A 19977-nucleotide genomic window follows, 5' to 3' on the forward strand; every position below is an offset into this window, starting at 1 on the left:
ACGTGTAGCCGCGCCTGGGTGCGGTCGGGCCATGCTGGGCCCCGGTGCAGCCAGGGCCGCCCTCCCAGGGACAAGCAGCGGTTGCATTCCCAGCGCAGCCAGGAGACCCTTTTCTTCCTGCGCTCGAGGTGGGCCCGTCCTGCCTACCTGCGCACGCAGATCCGGAAATCTTCCAATGTCTCCTCTTTTCTGGCTGAGGCCTGCTGCCCTTCCCCTCCAGGCTGGCCCCACTTGCTCAGTGCTGGGGCTTGGGGTAAGGGTCTCCCTGTCTGTCCTGCAGGACACCCTCCAGAAGAGAAGGCCGGTCGGGGGGCGGGGTGTGACCCTTCTTCCAGTTTCATTGCTGTGGCTCCCTTGGACCTCGCCAAGGAACCACTATCCCAGGTTCTGCCCTCCCCTCCTGGCTACAGAACCCCCACCCACATGCCCACCCAGTCTCTGTCCTTGGTCCATCTGGCACCAGACCCCCGCCCCCACCCAGTCTCTGTCCTTAACTCTCCCAGCTGCAGAGACCCCCCCCCCACACACACACATACACCCCCTCCAGACTCTGCCCTGCTCTCAGAGCCCCATGAATCACAAGTGCCAGACTCTGCAGGTGGGATGCAGCTTTGGGGCTCACCTCAGAGATTCCAGCCTGCTCAGAGCCTGCACAGGCAGCTCACGAACCAGAGAGGGGGCTATGGTGCAGGCTCTGCCGCAGACCACTAGGCCACGGTGGGGAGGACGTGCTTTTCCTGACATTTTGGGAGCCAGGGACAGGCAGCCCTAGGGGCTCAGCCCCACCCCAGCCCCACAGAGGTCCTGGGTTCCACATGCCTCCTTTCAACCCTCTAGTTTCTACTTCTGCTACAAACTGGTAGAAGATGGGCGACCGTCTAGAGGTCTGTTCGTTGAGACTCAGGGTTCTGTTTGTTCAGGTCGGAGCTGGACAGCGTCTTCGCTGCATCCCACTCAGGCCTGAGCACTGCTTTCTCCTGGACATCACTACTAATGATGCAAGAGGAAGAAAGAAAAACATTGCACACTATGTTCCCACTGTCGTATCGGCCAAAGGTGACCGTTGAATCCATTTTGCAAGACCTGTTAGAGCTCTGACATAGACACAGGGTAATCTGCCAACGGAGGTGGGCACCAGGTTTCAGGAGCATAAATGTTCAAGGAGCATTTTCCCTGGGAAGGAGAGGCAAGGCCTCGGGAGATGGGGACACCCTCAGGGCCAGATGGGCAGAGTCACGGCCCGCGGAGGTCCTGCCCCCACATTTCAGGCTGGCTGGCGCCCTGCTTCTGGAGGGTGGAGACAGCATCACTGTCAGGGCCAGCTATACATACGGGGCCTGGTCAGAATTCAAACTTGGGGCCCCTTGTGTAAAAGTTAGTAGCACCCCCAAGATGGCAACAACAGCGTATTGAACAGAGCTCAGGGTCCTCCTTGGGGTCCTCAGCACACACAGCCCTGACTGCAGTCCTGCTGCCAGGCAACTCTTGGGACTCAGAGAGGTTGGGTAGTTGACACGAGGACACACAGAGGCATAGGGCAGGGCTGGCGCCCACAGCCCGTGTGTGTGATGCTTACTTCAGAAACTTGCCTTTTCATCTTTATTTTTAAATGCAAATTTATTTAGTTTGAGAGAGAGAGTGGGAAGGGGCAGAGAGAGAGGGGGGTGGAGACAGAGAATCCCAAGCAGGCCCCGCACCGTCAGCGCAGAGCCCGATACGGGGCTCGATCTCATGAATTGTGACATCATGACCTGAGCCAAAATTAACAGTTGGATGCTCAACTGACTGAGCCACCCAGGAAGCCCAAAACTTGCTTTTTTAGCTTATGAATTTATCCTTGCAATCATAAAACTGGGCCTGGAGTGTGCACCAGAGGAGGCGTGTGAACAAGGTGGCTCTCTGGCTGCCCCTCTGGGAGGACGCGGTCCACCACCAAGTTATCGGGTGATGAAAACAGAAACAATCTGCCACCACTGAGATCCAAGCCCTTCAAGGAGCTGCTCCCACATGTGCATGAAAACCTGTCAGAAGGCAGCCGTGGGACAGAGAGGTGCCACAGCCTCCCAGGAAGCCTCCACATGGTAACAAAATCTGTCCCTTAGTACGGTCCAGATCTGCCCCCAGTTAATCTAAGCCAGAGTTCCTCTGCAGCGTTCCATGCACAGGACCGCGTGCGCACCTCCTGGTTAGCGCAGCCATGCCCTCTGCTCTGACACAGTGCTCCCCTCGAGAGTTCCGGGATTGGGTTCATCCCAGTGCCTCTCCACCTCCTGGGGACACAGCAGCTGAGCCTTTTAAGGTCCGGCAGACTCTGCTTCCATGATTGCATTTTCTGCTTTTGCAGAGGAAAATGGGCCTTTGTGCAGCAGCACGTACCATCTGTCCCATTGTTACAGTTTTTCGCGTCCAGATGAGGCAGAGTGACAGAAGTTAGGTGTGCTCTCTCACATGGAGCAAAGGCAGCAAAGCACAGGACCCCTGAGTGGCAGGGTCCCCAGCAAGTGCCTGGGTAGTAGCCTCCAAGCGCCATGCAGGGTGACAGAACTCAAAGATGGACCCAGAGCCCCGCAGGAGCCCGTGAGAATGCAGCTGGGTCTGGCCAGCGTGTGCAGCAAGTGTGGAGGCCGAGCTCAAGACTCAGCATCCGTGGAGTGCCGACTGAGGCAACAGGGGAAGGAGACAACTTAGTGGGGGACTATTAGCCCCAACCAAGACACAAAGATCAAAGTCTTTAACTATATCTCGGAATAAATTTCAAGAATATTCATAAAAATACAGGAATACTCAGCACCCCAAAAGGTGAACATAATGATTCCATGTAGCAGTACCAGGGGTGCAAACCAGCAGGAAAATCAGATCCATGTGACAAGACCAGTCATCTGGGACTGACCCAGGACTGATACGAGGTATTAGCACAGCTAACTGCATTCCACAGGTCCTGAAATTTAAGTTGAGACATGGGAGTCACAGCAGCACCACAGACTGAATTAGTAGGACTGAAAAACTACAGTGTGTGACATGGAAAATACCCTGGACAGGCCAATGGCAGATTAGGCACGGAACAAATGTAGCAACAGAAGCTACCCAAAGTGAAACAGGAAGAAGAGAATTAGAAAACCCGGATCGTCAGTGATCTGTGGGACAGCTTTAGGTAGCCTACTGTGTGCTTAATTGGGGTCCCCCCAAAAGCAGAGAGAATACTTGGGACAAGGGTGCAGAAAAGGTGTTAGAAAAATAATGGCCAAATGTTTCCAAGTTTGACGTAAACTATAACCCACAGACACAAGAGGCTGGATGCTCCCCAACCATAAGGACCACAAGGGGAATGCTGCTGGCAGTGAGCAGGAAGGGACAGGAACAGCCGGAAGACCGGCACAGTGTGAAGGGGCAGAGGAACAGAGGGGGCAGCACGCCGAGGGTCCCTGGGTGAAGTGTGCTGAGGTGAGGCAGGGCAGCCCAAGCTCCGTTTCTAGAAAAGGTCCACGAGCCCCGGGAGAACACACACCTCCCAACAAGTGAGCCTGGGGTCCGCAGCCATCCCGTGAATCAGGCTCGTTACTTGTGTCGTCCAAATCTGTGTCTTTACTCTGTGAAAACCTGGTGAGCTGACAGGAAGCACGAGAGGGTCAGGGTGAATGTCACACCTGTTCCCCGTGCCTCCTGTCCATGTTTGCTTCGCGCACTTCTCTCCCTTCTGCCTTCTCCAGTCACAGCACTATGTGTTTGGTGGTAGTAAGCACAGTTCTCTGTCATCTACAAATGTGTTTTTACTTTTTCCTACGTGTAGCACTTCTGGGTATGTGACTCCAGGTCAACAGCTATTTTCTGTCACGCTTTGTGGAAGTTGTTTCCTCCCTCTGTCCTTACGGCCAGAATGTCTGCTGTCTGTCTGCTCTTCCTCTGTTGGTGGTCTTTCCTCTGGCTGTCCTTAAGGTCAGAGTGTCTCCGGTGCCCCATGCTTCCGTACAGGAGGTCGAGGTGTAGATCTCCTCACCTGTGCAGCTGGCTGGACAAGAAGCCACTGGCACGTGTTTTGTGAGTCCTGGGAGACCCGGCCACTACAGTAAGTCCCTTCTCGTGGGCTTTGTGGACGCGTCTGAGGCCCACCTGCCCTCCGCACCTGCCAGCCCTCCCTCCACGTGTCCCTCACGGCTGCATCCACATTCCGACAACTTCTTCAGATTACTTTCCAGTTCAAGAACTCTCTCTTTGGCTATGTTTAATCTGGTGTTTAATTTATCCAAGTTTTAACAAGTATATTTTTTATTTCTAAAAATTCTTTTCAGTCTTTTTACGTACCTTCCTGATCATTTAGAACATCCTCTCCTTGCTTACTTATTGTCATTCTGTTTCACATTAAAATATTTTGGTTTAAAAAAAAATTTTTTAACATTGATTCTTGAGAGACAGAGAGCGTGAGCAGGGGAGGGGCAGAGACAGACACACAGAATCTGAAGCAGACTCCAGGCTCCGAGCTGTCAGCACAGAGCCCGATGTGGGGCTCGAACTCACGAGCTGTGAGATCGTGACCAGAGCCGCAGTCAGTCGCCCAACCGACTGAGCCACCCACGCGCCCCAACATTAAAATATCTTGTGCATCCTCCTTAATATCCCGTATTTCTAGTCCTTGAGGTTTCTGGGGGTCTGAATTCTCTTTTACTGTTTCTTGGCTCTCTCATGTGTGATGGTTTGTGATCTTTGGTTGTGAGCTTATCTGGACTGATCTCAAGCTCTGAAAATCTAGCTTCTTAACTTGGGCCAGTTTAGCTCAGTTTATTTTTGCCTGAGACTGGATTCATCCCGGATCCTTGCCCCCAGCTCTGTTCCTGGCTTCTGGATCAAGGCCTGGTTTCAAAGGAGCCCCTGGCCCTGGACCACCTACCTATCAGCTCACTTTTGTTCTCCAGTGTTGTGGGGATTTTCTCACTTTGTATGAATCCAGGATGCAATGAAATTACATTTTCATGAGAGCACTAATTATCTTGTGGTGAAAAGTTCACCATAAAGCCAGAAGCCCTGGGGCGCCTAGGGGGTTCAGTGGGTTAAGCGTCTGATTCTTGGTTTGGGCTCAGGTCATGATCTCACTGTTTCTGTGTTCAAGACCCATATCAGGCCCTGTGCTGGTGGCATGGGGCCTGCTTGGGATTCTCTCTCTCTCTCTCTCTCTCTCTCTCTCTCTCTCTCTCTCCTTCTCTCTGCCCCTCCCTTGCTTGCTGTCTCTCTCTCTCTCTCTCTTTCAAAATAAATAAACTTAAAAAAAAAAGCCAGAATCCCCTCTTCTGTATCACACCCCTCGGCCTCACTCTGGCCAGGACTCAGGTGGCCCCCAGGCTGGGTGGGGGCAGGAGGGGCTTTGAAAAGGCCACTTGAAACCCAAGAATTTAAAGTTTACCAAGACTGATTTCAAGCTTATTGCCAGTGAAATTATTTTTTATTATTTCGTATAACTTTCTAAGAAATTCTGAAGAATTTCCTTAAAGGCTACTTAGGTTCATAACAGTTGTCAACATTCCTAAGTAACACAAGTGAAAACATCACACCAAGTCTGTCCTGAATCTTGGAGCACGATGGGGACGTGTTTGAAAAATTATGAATGGCTTTCAAGTATGGCTTCCAGGTGGAGTGAGGCGCAGGGGTGGTCAAAGTCTTTCCGTTTAGCACAAGTCAGGGTGCACACAGGCTCCCTTCTTTCCTTGACTCTGGATGCAGGACACAGCACTCCGCTTGGAAGAAGCCGGGCCATCGGCTGCCACTGGTGCCTGCATAGAGTCGAGGGCTGCACTGCATCATGAACACGGTGGGAGCGCCTGCCGGCCTCAGGCCAGTGAGGCATCATGGGAGTCGGGGTGAGCGCCTGCCCTGGACTCAGGGGCTTCCGTGGCAGGGCGGACACAAGTTGTGCTGACAGAGATATCCAGGTTGACCCTGGTCTCTCCCTGAGCATCGAGCGGGCTCTCTGCTTCCTAGCTGGGTGGTGATGCCCGGCCCCAAGTCTCCTCTTTTATCTGTCCTGGAAGCTGGATGTCCTCTCCATTGCACACCTGCCCATCTGCAGGCTTCCTGGTGGTGATGACAGTGGCAGGCTCCATGCCGTAGACCTGCTGCCTCTCCAAGGGGACATCCATGTGCGGCACATTCTGGCTGCTGGAGAGCAGTGTGTGCGGGAGCCTGAGTTTCTTCAGGGCTGCCTCCCGAGCCCGGATCTCTAAGGCCATTGGTGTGTGGACAGCCCATTTGGCCAGTGTGGGCTCCTCGTCTCCTGCAGAGCAAAAGAAAGTGCCATGAGCACCTGAGGGCGGTGAGCAGAAGGCGCGCCCAGTCCTTGGCCCCGGGTGCAGAACCGGCCCTCTGCAAGGAAGGCCAAGGACAGGTTCCTGGTGCAGTCCGTCCTGACATCTTGCCAGGAGGGCAGCTGCTTCTGCACAGAACATCTGTGTCTGCACACACAGCCCTGCTCAGCGGGTCAGCGGGAACCCTCCTCCACCTATCCCCCATGCTGGGATCCCCGTACTGGGCATCTCCTCAGACCCAGCAGCAATGCTCATGGCTCCTGGTGCAGCGGGCAGGCATTTCCCCACCCACACCCAGGATGACTGGCGGTGCCGACGGCCTTGTCCACCAGTTGTGGGTGCAGCACTGGCCCAGCCCACCAGCCACGTGCACGTCCCAGGCCCACCTGTGCCAGTCCTCAGTGATGTCAGACTCACACCTGCTCATGTGACAGGGACCTCACCCCACCACATGTGGTTTTCAGTCACATTTCCCGGAGGATGGCAGCAGGTACTCACTTGTTTGTGGGTCTTCTGGGTTCCCTGTTCCCTGAAGTGCCTAGTCATCATGTGTCTACGTTTTTCCTGCTGGTGTCATAGTACTTTGTGTCCTGGACACCAATTTTTGTCAGCTATGTGTTACAAATATTTTCCCAATTTTTGACAGCCTCCCTTTGTATCTGGGTGTGATCTAATTTCTGTGTATCTTCCTTTAGGGACAGTGCCTTAAAGAAAATCTTGCTTAAGGACCCTCAGTCACCATGAGGACATAAGGACAGTACCAGGAGTGCCCGGGGGGGCTCAGTCTGTGAAGCATCGGACTCTGGGTCTCGGTTCAGGTCAAAATCTCACGGTTTCCTGGGATCGAGCCCCGCATCGGGCTCTGTGCTGACAGTGCTAAGCCTGCTTGGGATTCTCTCTTTCCCTGGCTCTCCACCCCTCCCCTATTCTCCGTCTCTCCCAAAATAAATAAATAAATTAAAAAAAAGAAGATAGTACCAAATATTATCTTCCAGTTTGTATAGTTGTCCCTTCACGCATTATGTCTTTAGTCCACGTGGAATTAATTTGTGTAAACGGTACAAGGTGGGATCTGGTTTCATTAGTGTTATTCCCACACGGCACCAAATGTTTCCGCGTTTATGAAACAATCTACCCACCCCTGCTCGTCAGTCGCCCCACACCAGAAACAGTGTCCCTGTGCCCACTGACGTGCTCGCGGCCCCTGCAAGCCACCACACCAGGCCCTGTGCTTATTTCTGCACAGACACCACTCTGTCTTTGATTCACAAGCTTCGTGGAAGCAGCCCAGCCAGACATCCTAAATTGCTCCTTTTCTGCTTCTTGGCATTCTTGATCCTTTGCAGTTCCACACACATCTCAGACGCAGGGTTTCGAGCTGGCATCCTGCACTGGCCTCTCTGGGAGGCCTGGCACGCACTCTGTGAACTGTGTCTGTCCGCACTCATCAGGCTCCTTAAAACGTCTCTCTGCAAGTTTTATCATTTTCTCCATGAGTCTGGCATGTCTTTTGTTAGGTCTGTTCCTAGGGACATTGCTTTCTAAAAATGCTACGAAAATGGTCTATTTTCCACTCCCTAACATTCCTTACTTCTGTGTGAAGTGCCTGTTTCACTTTCACCTTAAAACGTGCATCAGCCAGGAGGGCAGCCCTGGGCTGATGGCCCCCTGTACTGCAGGCAGGACTCCACTCTGCTGTAGCTTCCATTACAACGAGTGTAGCTAGTCGATATTCCCTGGAAGGACTCCCCTTTTTTATCGCCAAATATTTAAAAATACGCATTTTATTTGTCTCTGGAGTGTGCCAGCTTGCTCACGACATATCTACAGTCTCATTTGCTGTTCCTGGACTCATTGGACCCGAGTGTGTGCGGGTTTGCAGTGCAGGGCCCTCAGCCCCACTGCCTCGCACAATGCCCCCCGAGCAGCCCTCCTTGCAGGGGAGCCCGCTCACACCACAGACCCAAGCCCCACCTCCGGTCACGCTCTCCGCCTGTCGTCCCTTCTTTGAGTGTCAGGTAACTTCTCCAGTTCCAGCTTCGAGCTCACGAACTCCAACTGTGACCCGTGTGCTACAAAACCCTCAGTCAGCTGCCCCACGTCAGTGGTATTTTCTGCAGCTCTAAGTTTTATTTGGTTTCTCTTCAAATACACATGCAATTTGAACAAGTTTTCTGTTCTCTTCAGATGTTTTCCCCTTTGCCTGTTGTTTCCCCAAACAACAACCACAGTTACTTTGCATTTGGTCCTTGAGCCCAACTCCCAACATGTGTCTTTTTCGGTGGTGTCCTTGGCCTCCATGAGGGCGTGGCCATGTGGGATGAGAGCGGCTGGTATCTTCCCAGCTCCTGCGAGGGGAGCGCCTCTCGGCACCTGCAAACGGCTGGTCCAGAATCACTTGGTGTTAATCCTCAGCTTGAGGAGTTTGGGGATTTTCTCAGCTCCTTTTGGCTCCAAGGTTCATTCTTGTGTCTTGTGGGAGCGGAGCACGGGGTTCCTCCGGGCTCACCACTACAATGCACGTGTAGCCATTTGAGTCCCGATTTTACAGGATGACTTATCGGCCTTCCATTCTGGCTGCGCCCTGAGCTTGGGCCTGTCTCTCCCTTATGTGAGGCCGTGAGAACCCAGCTCACCAGGGAGGCAGGGACTCTTGGGACATAGGCTGCAGGTGCCCACGGGGCTCTCTGTGGGTTTTTTCTTTGCCTCTGTCCCTGGCTGAGGACCCCTTGTTCTTACCTGTCCACAAGCACCACACCCACATGGACAGCGTGCACATGCATGTGCCCGTGGTGTCAGTCCACTCAGGAGCCAACCTGCCATGTACCCAGACCCGAGGCTCAGGCTCCCTGTCACTTATGCCACTTGCTTGCATTTTATGTTTCTTAAAATCCAGCTTTGGCCCTTTCTGGAATCACGCAGAAATCAAACTCACCCTCTCAGCCTCCACCTCTTTTCTAGAAACAGGAGTCACTGACTCCTGCGGCCACAGGTGTGTTGAAAGGTCAGCCTCCACCTCTTTTCTAGAAACAGGAGCACTGGAGAATTGCACTGTGAGCTCTGAAGTGATGGTGGCAGCAGGAGGCGTCATCGTGGCCAAGGGTAGGTAGTTGTTTAAAAGCTGAGTGGTGAACATTTCCTTAGATGAGGTGGGGCCGTCTCAGAAGGACTCTGGAAGGGTCAGGCGAGTGAACAACGAAATCACCGTGCATTTCGGCAGACAGCGTGCGGGTGGTGGAGTCTGAGCCTCTAACAGAGCACATCAGGCCTTTAGTTCCAGTCACTAGTCAAACTCTCCGTGGCCCTCGCTCTGGTGCCATCATTAGGCTGGCCACCCCTGCACGTCAGGGTCCATGGCTCACATCGGCAGCCATAGCAACGCCATCCAGGGCCAGCTCCTACCTTGCTGGCACTCTGCCAGCGGGGCGTTCAGCCCCACGTCTTGCACCTGCTGCTTTGTGGCACACAGAGCAGGTGGTGGGGCTAGCGTGGGGACGCCAGGCACCATTGGCAGACACTACGTGAGCCCAAGCTTGTCCTCCTTGCCACTGAGACAACAAGCGTCCTAGCCTTTGACTCCCCACCGGTGATTTCTCCCTCTCCTTGTTTTTCTGGAGAAAACATTTTCCTCTTTAGGGAATCAAACTTGGGTGGATGTCAACTCCCACACTGTGTGATGTCTTACCTGAAGCTGGGCCTTTGCCCTCAGCACTGTCTCCTTCCACAGGCAAACTCATTTCCTGTTGGTCCTTTAAGACCTGCAGAGAAATAACAGGAAATACGTGACATGGCATCTCTCGCACTGCCAAAGGGGACAGAATGTAGCAGCAAGAGCACAATTTGGAGATGGAGCCATGACGGGCTCTGGGACACTGGCAGCCATCTCGCCTCTTGAGTTCAGAGCACTCACTTGTATGTGGGGCTGCTGATGAGGCTGCGCTGGGGGGGTGGCTTTTCCCTCTGCATGCGCATCAGGACAGAGACAAGTGGTGCTTTTCCTGATGAGCAGGAGGGTCTCCTGGGGGCCAGCAAAGCCTATTTGGACCATTGGCATGGGGGGAAGACACAACACAGGCCGCCTCATCTTGCTTGGCACCTTCTCTGCACAATCTGCTTGCTGGTGGTGAGTTCTGGCTACCCAGGGGCCCCGAATGTCTTCACACCATCTCTCGAAAGCAGGAGGTTTCTCCCTTGCCCTGGTGCTACTGGGCCTGCTGACGGTGACTTCAAATCCCCTGCACAGACGACAGGGGAGAGCCTGGCTCTTGCCAAATGGCCGGGGACGGTGCTCCTTCTGACTTACAGGGCTGCGGTGGGACTGGACTGTGCAGCTGTGCACAACTTTCCTTGGAAGGTTCTGCAAGTCCAGTGTCTCTAGGAGATCTCTAAACCCGTACATGCCTTTGTCCTCCTCCCAGAGCCAGCTCTTGAGAATTAGTCAAGATACAAACTGAGGCATGAATGAGGTTAAATAGGAAGGAAATGAAAGGGGAGCCTCATGAACAATGGCTCCCTGAAGAAGAGGAAGCAAACGGGAACAGACTGCAGAAAAGCCAGGCGTGAGGACAATGCTGTTGAGATGGACAGGCCCCCAGGAGACCCAACGCAGAGGCAGTTGTGGGAGCTGAGGTGGGGGCAGGGCTCTGACGGGTAAGAGGTGGGGGCGCCGGCCACAGAGGGCCACAGAGTGGGCAGCAACCTGATAGAGGCAGGACATGTAAGAAAACCCCACAGAAGGAGGTGATGGAGCTTGGAAGCAAAGGTGATCAAGGTATTACTGAAATGATGCCCCAGGGAAGCACACTGTTTGTTTAGAATGAAAACAGAAACACAATGGAGCCGGGCAGTGGAACAGTGGAGGCCTGCCTGCAGGGTAGAGATTTGTGGGGAGGTGGTGACACGTGTTCTCAGAGTGCACATCGGCATCCTTCACCTGAGGACAAAGCCAGGGAACAGGAAGCATGACCAGATGTGACCACTGTGCTAAAGAGAGACTTTGGGGTCAACTATTCCAGACTCTGAAGCCAGACCAGACATGGTGCACAGCACCAGGGAAGGGATGCTGTCCAACTCTCCCGAGTGAGTGGTGTCAACAAAGCAGCGACAAACCCACCCTTGGTCGTCCTGTGGCTACAGGCCAACAGCCTTCATTCCTGTGCAGGCAGTAGGGACTCTGTACTCCAAAACTTGTCTGTTGTGCCTTTGGTTGGTCTGGTCTGGTCATGTCCCGAGGGGCCGGCACAAGGGCTCGCTTGCCCTGGCCCCCTTGGCAGCAGTAGCTGTCTTTGGGAGCATCTAATGGGACACTTATTCCCCTTATTTGCAGCCAGACATTGAAGGAAAACACTGGCTGACCACAGAGATAATGAGAGAAACTTTGCAACAACAAATACATGTTTTGCAAAAGTAGCTTGGGAGAGTCACAAACTGACAGTTCAACAAGCAAAGATCTACAATCCCAAGCAGTGGGAGAATCTAATGTCCAGACTTAACCACATTATAATACTCAGAATATACAGTTCTCAACAAAAAATTATAAAACGTCCAGAGAAACAGGAAAATATGGCGCATTCAAAGGAGAAAAATAATTTGACAGAATTTCCTGGAAGAAGCCCAGACATTTGAATTAGTAGTCACGGACATTAGGTCAGTTATCTTAAATGTGCTCAATGAGCCAAGGTGAAGAATTAAAGGAAGTCATGAAAATACCGAATGAACAAAAAAGAAAATCAATAAAGAGATAGAATTACAAAAAAGAACCAAATTCTGCCACCGAAAAGTGTGAAATTAAAAATTCACTAGAAGAGTTCACAACAGAGCAGGAGAAGAAAGGATCGGTGAGGCTGAAGACAATTGAAATTCTCCAACCTGAGGACCAGGGAGAAAAATGGAACAAAGGAAAATGAAGAGCACCTGGCGGACCTGAGGCCCAGAAGGAGAAGAGAGGGGGCAGAGAGAAAAAGTATCTGAAGAAACACAGCCTGCACGCTTTCCAAATCCGATGGAAGATATGGATCTACACATCCAAGAAGCTCAACAAACTCCAAGCAAGATAAACTCAGAAGGGTTCACACCAAGACACAGCATTGCCAGATTCTCAGAACCCAAAGAGAGGAGTCTGAAAGCATTGAGAGAGAAGTGGTTAATCACATACAAGGGGCCTCAGTAAGATCAACAGCTGATTTCTCATCAGAAACCATGGAGTCCAGAGGGCACCTTTCAAGTCCTGGAAGGAAAATCAATCTGCCGACCAAGAATTCTAAATCCAGCAAAACCATATTTTGGGAATAAAGAAGAAATTAAGATGTTCTTAGATAAACAAAAGCTGAGAGAACTCATGAGCAACAGACCTCCCCTACAAGAAATGCTAAAGGGAGATATTTAGGCTAAAACAGAGGCTCTAGACAGTAGATGAAATAAAGTACGCTCAGAAAGATAACCACACAGGTTGAGACATAAGCCAGGATTGTCGTACTTTGGTTTGTAACTCCTCTTCTTCTCTAGGTGACTTAAAAGACCAATTCACAGAATAATTATAAATCTTTCTTAATGGGCACACAATGTGTAAAGATGTAACAATATAAAGGAAGAGGTAGGAAGATGTATAGGATCAGAGTATATATTACCGAAATTAACGTAGTATTATTCAAACTAGACTCTTATAAGTTTAAGGTATTAATTGTAATCCCCAAGGTAACCAGTAAGAAGGTAACTAAAAAGTATAAGCAAAAGGAAAGAAGATGGGAATCACAATGGCACAGTATGCAAATTCAACTAAATACAGAAAGGCAGTAGTGGAGGAAGTATGGAATAAAAAGTATACGAGACATACAAAAAATAAATCAGTGGGGGAAAGAAGGTCCATTTGATGTTTAGCGAAAGCAGCTGGAACAACAGAAACCCACCTGGAACGGATGAAGCTGGATCCCTACCTCACACTAAACACACCAATGATCCACAGAGTGAGGACTCAACTCTCAAAATCAAATGTTGAAAATTAGTAGTGGAAAGTATAGATGACTGTCTTTTAGAAGATTGGGTTCAAGATTAAACGAGACCAAAAAGCATTATCATAAAATATGCACAAGTGTGAGTGTGACTCTGACTCATCAAATGTTGAGTTCAGCTAAGCATCGAGTCGAGTTGCTGTGACACTCTATCTGTAATTCACCCAACTAATGAGGCGTTTGTATCAAGCATATATAAAGAACACAAATATATCTATAAGAAAAGCAGAAACAGGCCAGGAGGAAAATGGGCCAACGACAAGAGCAAGCACTTCCCACAGAAGGAAATTCACGTGGCTAATGCACATTCAGCACCATCGGTGGTGAGGGGAAGGCTGGGAGGGATCATGAGCCGCCAGCCGCACCACTAGGTGCCCCGGGTGTTGGGGACGACACGGACCCACGGGGCTCTGAATATGCATATGCTTCTGCGGGACTGCAGACCGAGCACCCCTGTAGAAGAGTCTGGCCTTGTAGAAGAGATGGCCTACTGCTCATCACAGAGGCCCGCACGGGGGCACACGTCCTGCTGGCCCACAGCAGAGGGGAGTTACAAGCAGCAGTCGCAGAAGGAAGGCAAATGAGCTCTGCCACCCGGGACAGGGAACCACCGTTTTGACCGAGAGGTGATTCCCCCAAATTCCAAACATCACATACACACTATGTCCTTTCTGTGAAGTAAAGAGTAACCAATGTGTTGTGAGCATCTATTTTTTAGGAATATGTATGATGTGAAACACTGAAGTGAAAGGAAAACATGAGAACAAAGAGCGTGGCCAAGCCACATACACAGAAGCAGACCACATGTGGCTGGGCCACACAGAAGCTGACCACATCAGGACCCTGCCTTTTTCTGGGGGGGTGGGGTGATGCTTCATCTGTTACCAAAAATAAATAAAATACTGAGTAAACTTAGGAAGCAGGTAATGCAGAGATCAGTGATGAGTCTGTGTCCTCAGATGAGGATTATAATTAATGGGCAGCAAGGTCCAAAGCAGGTGTGATGGGGGACGGGGGTTACCATTTACTGAGCACCAGTCCCAGCTGGACACCGGCAGCAGGACTCGGGACCCCACACAGAGTCCATGAATATCTTGCAAGCGTGCAGACCCAGGCACTCCAGGAGGTTAAAGAACTTACTCTGGGCTGTGGAACCAGTCACGCTTGCACACCAGAGTGGACTCCAAGTCCAAGTGTGTCTTATGGCGCCCATTTTTCTCTAATGACTCTGCTAAGAGCTACGGGCCTTGGGGTCACCCGCAGAGGGGTGGGCCTGGTGTGAAGTGGGGCACACAGGGTGTCAGGATTAAATGCGGGTTCCAGAATGAGCAGAGAGGAAGCCCCAGCCCGGGGAACGGCGTGAGTTCAGTGAATGTGCATGGACGGCTGAGCACCAGGGTCTGAGGGGCCCTCTCAAGTGCAGTCAAGCTCGAAGCCGAGGCTTCCAGCACATTGTCTGGAGCCTCGTGCTGTTACAGAAGCAACTCAGGCCCCACTGGCTGGGTGGCCTCGTGAGCCACTCTGGAAGGGAGCACACAGAAGGATGGACGGTGGGACCCGGGTCCTCCACAGCCCTGCCTTGCTGGGTTCTACACTCACCTGCTGGTGAGGCTGCCACCATACTGTGTCTACCTGTGTCTCCTGCCTGGCCACACAGGCCACCCCACACGCCCTGTCCTGGGGCCATGAGCGTATCATCTGCAGGCTTCCTCACTCAACCCCGTGTGTGGCTCACACGCTCTGTGTTGACCGTCAGTTATACACACCCCTTCTCTATCCCAACATTTATCCCCAACATTTATTATGAAAAACTCCAAACACACAGAAAGTTGAAGGGATTACACAGGACACCCTGAAAACACCCACTGCTGAGAGTCTATCACAGCGGGCGTTCTGCTCTGTGTCACCTACCACGTGGCCATCACCAGCATGTGGCACCAGAGCACACATACGAGGCTTGTTTTAGGGACACCTGTCTGGGGACTCCGCTTCTCACACACACGGGCCCCTGTCAGGAGCGTGATCTGCTCTCGCTTCTCCTCCTACTCCACACACACCGTCGGTGCTCTTTGTGTAGTGGCCCAGGCACCCAGTAAATGCAGAACACCAGTGCGACCAGCATCCAGGTATGGTGCTGAGCCCAGCTTACGAGGGAGCCCCAAGCCCTACATCTGAGCACAGGCTCACCTTCAGTGGTAGGTGGTCCTCTGTGCCGGCGGCCAAGGTGGGGTGTAGGGTGAAGTCACTGGATAGCGACAAGGACACCTTGCTCCCAGGTAGGCTAGGGCAGAGCAGGGAAGGAGGAACACATTACAGAGCAGGCCCTCGCTGGGCGGGCTAGCACGTGGGGACCCTGCAGGCTCCACGGTGTCCGTGGACATCTCCCCGCTGGGGCCCCCTCTTATCTGCAGGCTCGGGAGCAGGCAGCGCCTGGAGGCTGAGTGCCAGAGGGGGTCCCGTGCCATAAACATGCAGAAGGTTCATGCGAGAAGGACACTGCAGGCTTCCACCACCAGCGGAAAATTAAAACAAGCCACCCGGTGGATTTCTGCTGACAGCAATGCCTTTAAAACCAGACAGAAGCAGCTTCACCTGCATGATGGACCCTCCCCCTTATTCATATATTCACTGTTTGGCTGATTTGTACATAACCAGCAGACCATACACCCTAGACAGATAAACAGCCGGAAAGAAGTACTCCCAATAAGTTTGTCTGCCAGCGACCGCCAGGAACACAGGCTGCATTAAGTCCTACAAGGTTTCCCTGTGATCGACGTCCCAGGGAGGCCCTGGGTAGGTGGGCCTCGAGGACGAAGACTCGGGTGAGGCCTCAGGAGCAGGCCACGGAAGGTGTCTAAAGCGCTAGCTGCTCAACTGGGTCCAAACTCTTTGGTTACCAAAGAAACATTTTCTGCAACAATCCCTGCGGGCCAGAGCAGGAGGTGTGTGTGTGTGTGTGTGTGTGTGTGTGTGGTGGGTGACATTCAAGTAAATAACTTGCCCTTTTTAATTTTACTTCAAATGCATTAAAGGGCACTTGGTACAAAGTTACTGAGGTTGTGAAGTCAGGATACAATATTCAGACACTTACAACTGCGAAATATTCCCCAGAACCATCCTTCCAGGAACAGAGGGAGCCTGTGCTCACCGTGTGCTCAGGGAAATGTAGGGGAGACAGCACAGACCTCGCTGACACGGGTGCTGTGAAGCCTCCTGTTACTCATACTCCAGGAGAAGATGACGTCTTGTCAAGGGGACGGTAGTCACCGTGTTTCGCTACACCTGATTTATTCTCTAAAATGTGTGCTTGAAGCTGGGCCATGATGTGAAAGGGGCTACTCTCTGTCTCTGTGGCACAGGAGGGGCAGAGGCCGTGTGCTCCCCAGGGGCCTGCGAGGTGCGGTCACCCACCTGGCACACGGTGAGCCCTGCCACTGCTGCACACGGTCATGGACCGCGGTGTCCTCTGCAAGCGGCACATGCTCACAGACAGAAAGTAGACGGGCATCGCTTACACCTGTGCACTAGCTCACATGTTACTTGTGAAGAACCTAGAGAGGTCTCATCGCAAGCTCCAGTGAGCGGAGTATGGCGAGCCCTTCGGGGGGCAGTCCGCATCTATGACGTCAAGGGAAACTGGTTTGTCTTCGATCACGTCATCACAGTACCCCAAGGTTTCCCACAAAAGACTGTGTTCCTCGGGAATCATGGTGAAGGCTTTGAGACACGGGAAGCACCTGCAGGAGGCTCAGAGACTCACCTGAGGGCAGATAAAGTCAGGCTGTTGTCTATTTCCTGTGAGAGAAGAAATGATTGTTCACGACAGGAAACAAGATGGAGTGGTCAATGTCGAGCTTATTGTTAAACAAAACCCACATTCTTTATTACCCGATTTGGAGCAAATATCCTCAGGGTCCCAGGGTCAGGGAAGGGGTCTGTGAGGGAGCGCACTCCACAACCAGTGCCCACACTGGCCAAGGGGCCCGCTCAGGACCGGTATGTGTCACACGCAGCCACCGGCGGGCCCTGACCTCTGTGGCAGGTCTGCATGCGGGCAGCTGCCAAGACTGAGGCGCACAGAAGAGGGGCCGCCTGAGGACTCGGAGGGCTGAGGGGAGACACCCCAGGAGAGTCTGACCTTGACAGCACCTGGGTCTCAGGGCAGTCAATACCTAAGTACGGTATTTTTTTTTTTTTTTTTAGTTTTTTTATTTTTTTAAAATATACATCCAAATTAGCATATAGTGCAACAATGATTTCAGGAGTAGATTCCTTAGTGCCTCTTACCCATTTAGCCCATCCCCCCTCCCACAACCCCTTCCATAACCCTCTGTTTGTTCTCCATATTTATGAGTCTCTTCTGTTTTGTCCCCCTCCCTGTTTTTATATTATTTTTGCTTCCCTTCCTTTGTGTTCATCTGTTTTGTGTCTTAAAGTCCTCATATGAGTGAAGTCCTATGATTTTTGTCTTTCTCTGACTGACTATTTCACTTAGCATAATACCCTCCAGTTCCATCCACGTAGTTGCAAATGGCAAGATTTCATTCTTTTTGATTGCCAAGTAATACTCCATTGTATATACCACATTTTCTTTATCCATTCATCCATTGATGGACATTTGGGCTCTTTCCATACTTTGGCTATTGTTGATAGTGCTGCTATAAACATTGGGGTGGATGTGTCCCTTTGAAGCAGCACACCTGTATCCCCTGGATAAATACCTAGTAGTGCAATTGCTGGGTCATAGGGTAGTTCTATTTTTAGCTTTTTGAGGAAGCTCCATACTATTTTCCCAAGTGGCTGCACCAGCTTGCATTCCCAGTACGGTGTTATTTTTATTTCACAATGGATATCTGGTTGTTCCAGGACCATTTGTTGAAATTTTCACTTCTCCCCAAAGGATTGCCTTGGCCATAAATGTGAAGGCTTACTTCTAGAATTTTTATTCTATTCCATTGACTACACTAACCTGATTACTATAGTTTTTTTAGTAAATTTTGAAGTCAGATTGTATAATTCTTCCAATTTTGTTCTCTTTTCAAAATTGTTCTGGCTACTCTAGGTACTCTGAATTTCCATGTACATTTTATGATCAGCTTGTTGGTTAAAAAACAACAACAACAACAACACACAAAAAAACAGAACCTCCTAGGAATTCAATAGGGATTGTACTATGTCCATAGATCAGTTTTGGGGGAAATGCTATCTTAACAATATTGAGTGTTCATATCCATGAACGTTGTATATCTTTCCATTATTTTAAATGTCTTCAGTTTCTCTCAGCAATGACTTATAACTTTCAATGTATAGACTTTACTACAGTTTTGTTAAATTCATTATTGTTAATGCTATTGTTAATAAAATAACTAATATTATTTTCAGTGGCATTTTTGCCAAATACAGAAATATGATTGGACTTGCTATTTTTTTTAACAATACAAAGTCAAAAGATTTGTTTTTTAACAACTGTTTCCATTCCAGATAATGGCAAATTACATAAAACATTTCTAGGTCAGCCAAGGCAATGGAGAAATTTTTACTTTGACCACGTGGTGGCAATTTGCTGTGGAGCTAGCTGGAGGCACGCAGAGGTTCCTGACGCCAGGTAGGGACTGTATTTGATTTCAGGTGTGCTCTGGATAACACTGAAGATAAATGTCCCAGAGCTTACTGGAGAGCACTTTACCTGCCTCTTGCAAAGCTATTTCATTACTAGTAGTTTTGTTTTTTGTTTTGTTTGTATTTTAGAATCATGTTGTCTGTGATCAACACAGTTTCACTTTCTATTCTTTATTCCTTTTTCTTGTCTTATTGCACCAGCTGGAACTTCAGTACATCCTTGCCTTGATCCCGGTTTTAAGAGGGATGTACTCAGTCTTTCACCAGGAAGTATGTTAGTTGTATTTAATAGGTGTATTGCATAGGTCAAAATGAAGATCTTTTCATTTCATTCCTAATTTGTTGAGAATATTTTTTTGTCACACGTAAGAGTTTCTTATTGGCAACTCCCTTTCTGAATTGACATCGCCATATTATTGTCATTTATTGTTGGTATTTTGTATAATGTCAAATAATTTTCACATAGCCATGGTACTTAATCCTGTATGCTGCTAGATTCGGTTTGCTAACACTTAATCAATGGTGTCTGTCTGTGTTTTCTTGAAGGATTTTGCCTCGTGATATTCTTTTGGGATGACATTGTCTGGCTTTGGTATCAGGTTGGAACTGGCCTCACAGAACAGGTCTCCCTTCTTCTATATTCTGAGAGGGTTTGTGTCATTATTTTTTAAAAATTCAGTAGAATTCGACAGTGTTGGTAATTTGTGTAAATTGGCTGGAAAGGTAACTACCTTTCTTAAGTGAGAAATGCATTTTTCAACACTGGAAGATTTAGAATGAATATACAAATGTTTAAAAGCTCCAGACCCCATGCTATTACTACTGTGGCACTAGAAAGCCATATGACCATATCTGGCATATACAGTTTTGAAAACAGAAGAAAATGTATCCTCAGGGGTGTGGGGTGGGGAGGGTTTAAGCCGGTGGGATCCTAAAGCTCCACGCACACCAAGAGGCGAGCCCAGCCATCAAAGTGGGATGATGATCTATCTCAGATAATCCACAGAGGGATTAAACGTGATGATGGATGACAAGTGTCCAGCAGAGTGACAATGAACGGT

The 19977-nt window shown here is 50.3% G+C and overlaps 1 protein-coding gene across 1 annotated transcript in view; it reads right to left on the reverse strand.

The window, feature by feature from the left end:
- Nucleotides 1–5419: 5419 nt before the first annotated feature.
- Nucleotides 5420–19977, reverse strand: part of LOC102953708 — a 38075-nt gene continuing 23517 nt past the window's right edge. Inside the window, exons 13-16 of the mRNA XM_042977195.1 lie at nucleotides 17058–17092; nucleotides 15485–15578; nucleotides 9976–10048; nucleotides 5420–6259 (exon numbers count right to left, since the gene is read on the reverse strand). Of these exons, the coding sequence (XP_042833129.1) occupies nucleotides 5964–6259; nucleotides 9976–10048; nucleotides 15485–15578; nucleotides 17058–17092 (498 nt within the window). The 3' untranslated portion in view covers nucleotides 5420–5963. The remainder of the gene's footprint in view (nucleotides 6260–9975; nucleotides 10049–15484; nucleotides 15579–17057; nucleotides 17093–19977) is intronic.

Source organism: Panthera tigris, chromosome A2 (genome assembly GCF_018350195.1).
Source record: "Panthera tigris isolate Pti1 chromosome A2, P.tigris_Pti1_mat1.1, whole genome shotgun sequence".
Lineage (NCBI taxonomy): Eukaryota > Metazoa > Chordata > Mammalia > Carnivora > Felidae > Panthera > Panthera tigris.